We start from the raw sequence: 12062 nt of genomic DNA, 5'->3' as shown, positions 1-12062 counted from the left end.
ACAAAAAACAAAATAATCAAGCCAAACAGGTACATTTTGGGGTAGCAAATTCTGCTCCCCTACAATCTTAAAATAGAAGAAATACAGCACTACTCTCTTCCTTTATATTTCTTGGAATTCAACTAAGATTTCACTTCCGTGAACTTTTTGTTGGCTCCTAGGATTTTGTTAGTAGTTATTTTCTCTGAAATCCTATAGCACTTAATTTAATTAAAAAGACTAAATAATAATTTTGTGTGAAAATAGTCCATGCACATGGTTACAGAAACATACTGCCCCACTACCCTCGCTATGCCATTCCTGATCTTTGGAGCAGCTAACTTGAACCATTTCTGGTTTTGGTTATTCCGGTGGCCCCCGCCGTCGGGCCGAATAATATGCTTATGCAGACTTATTTTTCTTTTCTTTTTATTTATCTACTTTAAACAGATACCATGGTAGGAAAGAATTTAGCTTACTAATTTCACCTTCTTTCTTTCTCCCTCCTCCACATATAATTATGTTAATGTTGTGACCTCTTTTATTGGTTACGCTTGTAAATCCCACCACTATTTCTTGTTCTATTCGCTACAGATAGTTTCTCTTGACATCCTACTTCAAGAAGTTGGGATATTTCACCCCTTGCCTTCCCACCAATTCTCTTTGTATAATTATACCACCCAAATTTTGACAATGGTAAAGTGAGAATATTGATAACATTTTATATTTTGTATTTAGTATTTCTAATTAAATCTTTGATTTTTGTCTATTGGTTGAGCCAAAAAGTTGAAAAATTAATCAGTAGCATTACTGTTATTATGACTTTGTAAATATTACTTACTGCTGAGCCTAGGATTACATCTTTCTCAATATGACTCCTCAGCACGCAAAGGAGAGTGTTCCTAGAATCAAGGTTAAGGGGTGTCTTCCTTCTTTCAAATGGATTATTTAATTTCAGCATTTGCTCAAAATGATGCCATATTTTATTTTAGTTCATATTTAGATCAGTACTTTCTGTAAAGTTTTTTCCAATGAACTTTATTTTTTCTTATTGAGAGAAGATACGTGGGCCTTCTTCATTATATCCTAAATTTTCAGTTTTTTACTCATTCTCTTTGTTTTTTGGTATCCATTTCGTTCTTCTTTTCAAATCCCACTGAACTCCTATTCTTATTTGGGTGGGTGGCTTCAATTTTGAACCATGACTTCCTTTTCCCCCTGATTCTAGTCTGTGTTTTTGTTTAAATTTTTGCATCTTCAGAATCATATTATATGTCAAGTGGCCTTCCATCCCCACCTTCCTCCTTGCCGTTTCCTTCCAGGGGTCCTCTGTACTCCAGCTACTCTCTGGATCGGTCATTCTTAAGTCTGTGGAGCCGTCAGTTGGATTGTAGTCATGCTTTCCTGAATCCTGAATCCGTGAATCCCTCTTTCTTGGTTTACTCCTCATTTTGCTAGACTACCTCGTAAATTACTTCTGAGAAAGAGAGTCATAGGATATAAATTTTCTAAGTCATTGTGTTATTGAAATATATTTGTTTTGCTCTGATGCTTGCTGGACTGCTGATAGAGTTTTAAACTGTAAATAATTTTCCATCAGGCCTTCCTAGGTTGTCTTCTGGCATTCAGTATTTTGGGATCAATCTGAAGTCTCGTGGCACTTTATTCATATTCATATTGCAGTGCTTTGATATGTCAAAAAGTCATAAAATTATGTTACTTCTCAAAGTAAATGATGATTTCTTCTTAATTTTTATATTTCTAGCACCTTTTTAATAACTTACATTTTACCAAATATTCAGTTAATATTTAAAGGGGTTGATGTATGTACAGATTTTAAGTAACTTTGTATGTAGGTAAGATGCTTGTTCTGACACAACTGTGTTGACTTGGTACCTAGGTCTATAAATCATAGTTTATCCCTCTGCATTTTCAAGGAATTAATTTGCAACAAAGCATACAATTAGAGTATCAGGAATTAAATTACTTGCAATTATGTTTTCAGAGGGACAAAAGCTTATCCAGGATGATGGAAGAAGATTTTTTTTAGTTAAAAATAATTTGAGTCTGTAACAGCTACTTGATGGCAATAACATGACCAATTTCTGTCCTAAGTGAAGAAATAGAAGTAAGTGTGCTTAAAATGACGGGGTTACTGGAAATGGACAAGGCTGTATTTATTTTGTTACATTTTTGACACTTGAAGAAATAGTGTCTTTCATTACATTTAAGTAAAATGCTTGAATGTTGTTATTTAAGTGAAAGATAGATGGATACTTTTCTAGCAGAAAGTAAAAGCAAAAATTAGTGGCAGATGGAGCTCATTGAGTTTGCTCATCAAAGCAACAGAATCGTCAGAATTGCTTTTCTTACTCATAAACTTTTCTACAAATGTAGGGACTTTTTGAGATCATTGGAGCAAGTTGTACATAATTTCCTTTCTGCCTGATCACTCATTCTAACACTAATCGAGACTATTCTGTGTCTATTTAAGTAGAATTCAATACATAAAAGTAACACAAAGAATTCTCTATGAGAAGTTAAACAGTCGGATAATATACTTCAGTAGACTATAGATCTTGATTTTTCCTTTTGTTTAAAGTTTATAGTAATAAGTGAAGAATTAGTGATATGTTTAACATGCTTACTGCATTTGGTATATTAAGAAAATTGAATTATTACTGGCACACCTAGATATCATGGATGCATCATTTAGATGAGACTATGGTGAATTTTTGTGTTCTTTATAAAGATTTCTTTAAATATATATATATTTATATTTTTTTTTGCTGAGAAAGATTCGCCCTGAGCTAACATCTGTGCCATCCTCTGTTTTGTTGGTGGGTTGCCACCACAGCATGGCTGCCAATGAGTGGTGTAGGTCCATGCCTGGGAACCACACCTGGGCTGTGGAAGCGAAGTGCACCGAATGTAACCACTGGGCCATGGGGCCGGCCCTCCAAATATTTTAAATAAGACACATTACTCCTTTTAACCATCACCATAAAAAGATTACATTCCAGGGGGAATGTTAGGCAGTACTATCCCGAGCTCCTCATAGCTTGGTGTCTTTTAATGGCTCGATTCATGGAGCTACAATTACAGAAGATTGCCTCAGGATCACGCACTCCATTTATTTATCTGCATTAGGAATTCTTAATCTGGGAGCTTTGGATAAATTTTAGAGAATTTATCAACCCCTTGAAATTATAGCCTGAAGTTTCGGTGTATGTGCCTCCTCCTGGTGTTGGTATATTGCTCTCACCAAATTCTCGATGAGGTCTGTGATCCAGAAATAGTTAAGAATCCCTACTCGGAAATTCTCTGTGATATTTAGCCAGATTCTTAAAGAGCTGTGTTTTGATGAAATTAGAATGCCTCTTTTAAAGACTGCTTTTATTTAAATTTGTCTTGGTGTGATCTGACCTGCCTGTTTTGAAGAATATTTCAAGAAAGAGTCATATCTTGCCATTCATTCATTCTGTTGATGTATATGGAGCACCATCTATGTGGGAGGCCGGTTTCTATGTGTAAAGGATGTAATGATGAAAAGAAAACAGTCAAAAAATCCTTTGGTCTAGTAGAGTCTACCTTCTAGTGGGGAAAGTTAGAAAATAAACAGGAAAAATAAGAAATCACATTCATGTTAGATAGTGTTAAGTAATAAGGAGAAAAAAAATTAAGCAGAACAGCAGATATGGCATGCCTGGGTGGGGAAGGTGTTGAACTTTTCGGCAGGCTGGTTAGGGAAGGCTCCTCTGAGAAGGCGGCTTGAGCAAAGGGGAGAGTGGTTGCTGAGGTCAGAGAAGCAGGAGAGACCCAGGACCTTGTGTCTTTGCGCAAGACGTGTACCTTTCCTCTGAGTGGAAAGGGGACTACTGCAGGGTTTGGGGGAAGAGACCCACGATCTGAGCTCCGTGTTAACAAGCCCACTCTGCCTGCTGCCTCAAGAATCGGCTGAACTGGGGGGCAAGGGCACCAGCAACGGGCCCAGTTAGAAGGCTTTTCTAATGGGCAGAGGATAACGTGGCTTAGAGCCAGGTATTGGCAGTGGAGGGGCTGAGAAATTATTGAATTTTGAAATTCCCATGAAACACTGATACTGTTGGGAGGCCTGTGAGGAGGTTGCTTGTTGTCTTATGAAGTTAGGCAAAATTTCTTTCTGTTCCTCGTGTTAGGAATATTTGTAAATTTTCATCTAAGCTCCTGGTTTCATTTTATTTTAGGGACTCCGTGAATTTATAATTGAACAGTTTGACCATATACAAGCTTAAGGCAAATAAATAGCTCATTCTTAGGAAGTCAATTCAATTTAATGATGTTTTGTATGTTAGACTTATTTTGGTTGCCTTACCATTAGTTTTCCCTTTGCTTGATTTCTTTTTTTCACAGTTTTAAAATTTCTGTCATTTTTTTCTGTATTATTTCCGTTTTTGTAAGCTTCCTTTTATTCCTTTCTGATACAATTTAGCACGCGTATAAACATTTTTCTCTTTGAGTCTATGTAAGGTACCACTTTTCACCATTTCTCCAAGGCTGCAACTATGCCCTTTTCACACCTGGGATTGTTTCTCTGTTATATAAGAGCAAAACCTGGTTATAAGAATTCAAACCGGAAGAATAGTTTGTGCTTTGCATGGAACATTGAATAAAAGAATAGTTATCGTATGTGAGGAAAAACACCTGAGTTATTTGGTCACTTAACTCAGTTGATCCACTGAGTTCAAAGCGAGTCAACTGTGGCCTGAATTACTAGTCACTAGTCAATTCCGTTGCAGCACTTAGCCCAGTGACATGGTGTATCTATGACACATCTCGATTATGAAACTTGCCCTTGGATTTGTTTTATTAGAAAGTTTTGTATCAGAAACAGGTAGCATAAAAAACTGGGAGGAATTTGCACACTTTTTTTTTTTTGAAAGATTTTATTTTTTCCTTTTTCTCCCCAAAGCCCCCCAGTACATAGTTGTATGTTCTTCGTTGTGGGTCCTTCTAGTTGTGGCATGTGGGACGCTGCCTCAGCGTGGTCTGATGAGCAGTGTCATGTCCGCGCCCGGGATTCGGACTAACGAAACACTGGGCCGCCTGCAGCGGAGCGCGCGAACTTAACCACTCGGCCACGGGGCCAGCCCCTTTGCGCACTTTTAATATGATCAAATGACAAGGATTCCAAACTGAATCGATTGCTAGAAATCCTAAAGAAACTGTGATGTCAGTGTATAGAGAACCAAAATTCTGAGGAAAAACTGGTAGTCTGACAAACAAATTTACCAGACTACAAAATGTTTGTCCTCACCCATTTTCTTCCTATGATTCATTAAGTTGTGAAGTAAACAAACATGTTTTTCTGTTTACTCACCACTTGGTACCAATTCTCAGATATGACTTAGGAGACGTGTTTCTCTCTTAATATTTTATAATATGCTTTGGTAAAGCTGTGATTTCTATTTTAGAATGAAATCCCTCAGAATCATAGGCAGCTCAGAAAGGTGTTGTAGAGATCATCCATCAGTCTGATTTGTGGATGAGGAACCTGAGGTCCTGAGACCTACTGCTGACTGGTCCAAGAGCCCAGACCGGCACTCAAGACTCCTTTCACCTAACTCAGGGCTTTCTACCTCAGATTCACTTTGTGTGGTGAACTGAATCCTCAATTTCAGATGGTAAAAAAGACTGCAAGGTCAAAAGCCTTTAGTGTTTCATGACAAATCTAAGCCTAATATATTAAAATTATGCTACCTTCTAATTCGTGACAGACGAGTACAAGTAATCTTACTCAGAATGTATTTGGAACTGAGTAGAATTCATGGGAAAACTTGCCTCTGAAGTCATCATCCCTATCATTTGGATATTTTAAGCCCTCAGGCTTTCTTTGAATTACTCTGATCGCCCTCTGCTGCGAACATTACCTCATCTGCAAGTAAACAGTAGTTTTCCAAAAGTGTGTCGGAAAATTTCCTACTCTTTATTGGAAATAAATATACAGTCATTCCCTATGCTATAACCATTTGGCTTTGTAGTATTATAGTAAAGATAAAGGCTTTAGAAAATAAGAAATTTAGGAACTGAGAGTATGAGGTTAATTATGTTAGACTGGCTGTACTTGTTTAATCACTATGAGAACATTTTTGTTTAGTTAAACATTTAGTCTTTTTCTGTGATACCTGTCCTGGTTAGTCATGACATAAAAGAACTTGGAAAAGTTTTTGATTATGCTATATGTGAATATATGGTTTATATTTTAACTATGTAAGATCGCATGTGCACAGGAATAAATCTATAACTTATACTTGAATGTGAGACATTTCTCTGATACTGAGCCACAGTATTATAGAGGGATCAAATTTAAAGATTTGTTTATAATCCTTCTATATCTTCCACAGACAGCTTGGATATATGTCAGTTTTGTGTGTGTGTTTGTGTATTTGTTTTAGCTTTACTGTTTTTCAGGTATACTTCTCTGAAGTAAGATGACTTGTCAAAAACTCTGTCTGGCTTTGTTACACTGGGGTAAGTTACTTGCTTTTTAAATGTCCATATATAAGGTAGAGATTTTGCCCTTAGAGATGCTGTTTCCTTTACTGGCTACAGAATTACTCATTTCCAATTAGGAATTCTCATGCTCTTGATTAAAAATGCAAACTGAACAAAAGTGTAAGTGTGAAAATGAAAACCATTCTGAACCTCCATAAACAACCTGAAGTGTATCCTTCCAGAACCATAACACACACACACACACACACACATTCATATCTATAGTTGCAAAAATGGAATTGGTCTAAATGTATTGTTCTGCGTTTTTCTTTTTCCACTTAACAGCTGTTTAATTTATTATGATGACTTTTCTTGTCAGTATTTACTCTTGTGCTTATTTAATAATTGCACAAAAATGAGCTGTATGAATGCACCTTAAAGTAGTAATTTATTTTACCAATGCCCTATCGATAGACATTTCCTTTTCTGTAACAAATAATGCTGCATTGAAATTTGTGTACATATATCTTTGTATATTTGGGAGAATATTTCTGTGGATTAATTCCTATGTTGAGTAGTATGCACATTTTTGAATTTCACAGATACTGTGAAATCTCCTCCTCAAAGCTTTGTACCATTTTCAGTCGCAGCACAAGTGTATGAATGCTATGCCATCACACTTGTGCCAAAGAATTTTTACCTTTTTCCCTGTCAGATAAGCAAAATATGACATTCCATTTCAATTTTATTTGCTTATTTGTGAGGTCGAGCACTGTGTATTGACCATTTGTATTTCTTATATGATTTTCTAATTCATATACTTTGACTATTTTGTTGTTGAATTTTATTGGTCTTAGTTGATTTTTGGAAATTTCTAAAATGTACAGATATTTAGCCCTGTGTTAGTTAGAGTTCTCCAGAAAAACAGAACCAATAGGATTTCTGTATATCTACAATGAGATTCATTATAAAGAATTGGCTCACGGGATTGCAGAGGCTGAGAAGTGCCAAGGTCTGTGGCTGGCAAGCTGGAGACCCAGGAGAGCTGATGGTGGCAGATTTGAGACCCAAGAAGAGCACATGTTTCAGTTTGAATTCAAAAGAAAGAAATGACTGATGTCCCAGCTCAAGGCAGGCAAGCAACAGAAGTTCCCTGTTACTCAGCCTTTTTGTTCTATTCAGGTCTTCAGTTGACTGGCTGAGGAACCACCCACACCAGAGAGGGTGATCTGATTGCTCAGTCTACTGATTCGCGTTAGGCTCACCCAGAAACAGCCTCACAGACACACCTGGAATAACGTTTGAATAAATGTTCGAGCACCTGTGGGCCTAGTCAAGTTGACACGTAACATTAACCATCACAAGCCCCAACAATTTATTATGTTTTGCACATTTTTTCTCCTTGCCCGTCATTTGCTTTTTAACTTTGTTTTCTTTCACAGTACAGAAAACTTATATATACACAGTAACACCCTTAAACATACTTAGAAACAAGATGGCATTTAAGTATTTTGTTTAGCAAATGTAGCATTATTAAATTACAAATATATATATGTATATATCAGATGATAGTCAAAATTTTAATTTTCTGTATCAAGGAACAATTTACGTGGTAGTAATATTTAAAATAAACAGCTAAGACACAGAACGATGGGTTTATTCTCAAATGGAAGGGAAATGCCATTTTAATGTTATTCCCCATTATAACTCTTGTAAACAATGACATATAATTTTAAGAGGGGATGTTATTAAGGAGTGATGGTGTCTACTTTTGAAATTTCCACCTTGACTATCACCAGAAGAATGCTTTCAGAAATTAAATGTATGCTAGTCTTCCTCCTACCCATTGCAGGAGTATCCTCAAGAGAAAGCTTACAGACTTTCTTTTAGTTTCTTGTGTTTTTTTCTATGAACCACAGCGGGTTTCAGTTTGACATTAGTCACACAGTGCTGATGACTTGTGAGTGTACTATCTTCACTAGTTTCTTAGGAATTCTAGAGATATTCTGATTTGTTTTTAAACTCAAATAATCTAATTTAGGTTATGTTCTAAGTTTTTGAAATTAAAGTCAGGCTATCTTTAGCAACACCCATTTTATCTGGCAACAATTACCTGTGTGTCAACTAGTTCTGAGCATCTCCTTGGCCACTCCAATCTAAAGGTGCTCTTGTGAGCTTCTCTACGAGTCTTCCTGGTGGTCCATACTGTTCTTTCTCCTTTTAGCCATCTATATATTTACAGAAAATATCCAGGATAACTCCTCCGCTAAAGATTTCAAAAAAACTATGCTACAAGGGACTATCAAAGAGGAATAACATACCCTTTCTCTCTTATATTCTCTATCTAATTTTTATTAGGCTCCACTCTAATGCTTCACATCGGCTTTCCAAAAAGTTTGTGGTTTGACCAAGTTTTGTGAATCAGAAGAGATCCCGGGATATTGTTACCATGATAACATACGTATTCAGATGAAAATTCTGGACTCCTTGCTGTTGAGGGCTCACTTGGAGGGAAAGAAATATTTGCTAAGGAAGCGTGTAAACAAAGTAGAATCTTTTCACATAAACAGATTCAGTTGTTGCTATGTCTATGACGTTCATTAATACATTTTAGATTTCAAATACTTTGAGGATCTTAGGCTAATTTCAGTTCAGACAATTGAATCCTCCATGTGCAGCTAGAAAATAGAATGCTTTTAGTTAATACCGTTACATATCCACAGTTTTGTAAAACCAAAGAAATAACCTATTCTCTTTTCATTGAGATGTTCTGATTTCAGAAACATGTTAGAAAGATTGAAGTCCAAAAGAATATGATGCAATGAGGATTCCCCTTTGGTGACATCATGAGACCTAACTGTTATCAGTGTGGGCAAAATAATATTAGTCATGTTAATCATTTTTGCCTTAATTTTTGCATTTGATACATATTTATATTAATTTCTGTTTATAGAAAGGTTTAGAAACCAAACTGTTAACAGTATTTACTTATGTATTATTTAAATATATTTACATGTATTACTTTTGTAATTTAAAACTACTTTTGCAATTGACTTTTAAAAATTTCTATTTTCTTACATTTTTACATTTACCCTAATCCTTCAAAATTCTCGTTCCAAACAATTCCCTACAAAATTCTCATCTGCGTTAGTTTGCATATGAGGCACACAGCTGTTGGATTGTTAGGGTGACTTGTAAAAGAAAGAATTATGGAGAATTAATTATTATTTTATTTTCAAGCAATTACTAAAAACTAGTATCACTTTTGAGGATTTTTTTGGGGTACAGGACTATATAATTGTGCATAATTTTTATATGTCTAAAAAGTGATCATTGTCTTTAATCAGCAGTGGATGTTTCCTGTAGGAAGTCTGTCATTGTGCCTCCATTCTTGGAGAGTGCACTAAAGGCATCTTTAAATGGTGTCATATACCTGAAGGGTCACGGGCAGTCAGGAGATCATCCAGCTGCCCTGATGTTGAAGACAAACCCTTTCTAAAAGCACTCAGTAAAATTGGTTTTAACATTTTGGTGTTATTCTCTTTAAGAAATATTAAAACAGCTCTTTAATATTTGTATAATAATTGCATATCCAAATATTTCCAGTTTATGATGTAAATTAATAAGAATGATTTTTTAAGAAAGGAAATTGAAATATTTAGCTATAATTTTCTTTCATTAAAATATAAATATAAGATGTTAGATTAATGAGGGAAATGAAGCATGAATTTCCAAAAAGCGGTGCTAGAGAGTGACGCTCTCTCTATAAATAAGCGCACCCTCTCAGATCTCACACATTGTATGGTGGAAGCAGAGAGCTGTGCGCTGGCACTGAGGGAGCACTTAGAAGGTTAAATAATTGCTATTGAGCCCTACGTGGTTTAATATGAGATACTTCCCATTTACGCTTAGTCAAAATAATTAATTTCTTTTCTATGTGTCTTTTTAATGTCCTAACAGAATTTGTTTATGTGATAACTGCCTTTAACTTGGCATATCCAATGACTCCCTGGAGATTTCAGTTGTCTTGCATGCCACCAAATGCAACCTATGACTTCCTCTTGCCTGCTGGAATCTCAAAGAACACTTCAAATTCGAATGGACATTATGAGGCAGTTGAAGCTAGATTTAATTCCAGTGGTACCTACTTTTCTAACTTATCATCCAAAACAACTTTCCACTGTTGCTTTTGGAGTGAGGAAGATAAAAACTGCTCTGTACCTGCACACAACGTTGAAGGGAAGGCATTTGTTTCAACAGTAAATTCTTTAGTTTTTCAACAAATAGGTAAGTATTTGAATGTCCTAAGCATTCGATGTTTAACTGTATTGAACAAAATGTTTCATTCTCTGAAACCTGTATGAAATAGATGTCTTATAGATGGGATTCTTAACACATATCATCATTTTATATTATTGATAAAAATCAGGATTTATCATGTGACCAAATGAATAAGCCCAAAATTATTTTATATCCCATAAAAACAGAATAAAAATGTAATAAGGGAACTCTTTTTACCTATAAACACATTTCTTATAGTCTTCTAAATTTGCTTTAAAATAAGAAAAGCACGTTACTTTTGTTAAATAGATAAAATACCAAATGGCTAATAATACTGTTAAATTAGTTCAATTTTAAAGACTTTATGAATAATGACATTTGTTCAAACAGGGAATCTCTCTGTAACCAATATATATTTTAAATCAAGGGTTATTTTTTGTTAAGAATAATGCATACTGAACGTAGCTAATGTCATTAATAATTCTGCATCTGGAAATTGAAACAATAAAGCTGTTTCCAAGCTTTTTGGAAAAGCCAAATAGAGCAGAATCAGTTGATTGGGCAATAAGGAGACCTACAGTGTGAAAATAAAGGTGTACATAAGTGTAGCATCTTGTGTGGGTTAATCAGAATTTCTCAGCCTTAACACTATTGGCATTTTGGGCCAGATAGTTTTTGGTTGTGGGGGCCTGTTCTGTGCATGGTGGGATGGCTAACAGCATCCCTGGCTTCTGCCCACTAGATACCAGTAGCACTTGCTCCCTTGTTGTGACAATCAAAACGTATCTCCAGGGGCTGGCCCCATGGCCGAGTGGTTAAGTCTGTGCGCTCCGCTGCAGGCGGCCCAGTGTTTCGTTGGTTCGAATCCTGGGCACGGACATGGCACTGCTCATCAAACCACGCTGAGGCAGCGTCCCACATGCTACAACTAGAAGGACCCACAACGAAGAATATACAACTATGTACTGGGGGGCTTTGGGGAGAAAAAGGAAAAAATAAAATCTTAAAAAAAAAAAACAAAAAAACCCCAAAAAAACGTATCTCCAGACTTGGCCAGATGTCCCCTGCAGGGCCAAATTGCCCCTGGTTGCACACCATTGATTGGATGGAAGAAGCACTCCAGCACGTTGAAATCAGTTTAGGAATAAGGATAAGGCATGCATGTGCAATAAAATCAGAGTTTTAAAACGAGTTAGTAGTAATAACTCCCAGTGTCTCCAGTTGAGTTTATAGCCATTTAATTTAATTTTAAATGAGGTACTTTTTAAATTTGTAAAGGAATTTAGCCATTCCAGTGATTATTAAATGTACTAAGAATGAACTTAAGA

The 12062-nt window shown here is 35.9% G+C and overlaps 1 protein-coding gene across 8 annotated transcripts in view; it reads left to right on the top strand.

The window, feature by feature from the left end:
* The window catches only part of LEPR (leptin receptor), a 73771-nt gene that overhangs the window by 10320 nt on the left and 51389 nt on the right, over positions 1-12062 (top strand). For 6 of the 8 annotated variants that reach the window (XM_070592254.1, XM_070592249.1, XM_070592248.1 and 3 more), the window contains exons 3-4: positions 6430-6489; positions 10414-10740. In XM_070592254.1, coding sequence (XP_070448355.1) covers positions 6450-6489; positions 10414-10740 — 367 coding nt within the window. In that variant the 5' untranslated portion in view covers positions 6430-6449. Of the gene's footprint in view, positions 1-6413; positions 6490-10413; positions 10741-12062 lie in introns of all 8 variants that reach the window. The other 2 variants (XM_070592251.1, XM_070592250.1) reach the window with 1 other exon arrangement.

The sequence above is a fragment of the Equus przewalskii genome, chromosome 24, assembly GCF_037783145.1.
Source record: "Equus przewalskii isolate Varuska chromosome 24, EquPr2, whole genome shotgun sequence".
Taxonomy (NCBI): Eukaryota; Metazoa; Chordata; class Mammalia; order Perissodactyla; family Equidae; genus Equus; species Equus przewalskii.
This window is presented reverse-complemented; position numbering and strand designations above follow the sequence as displayed.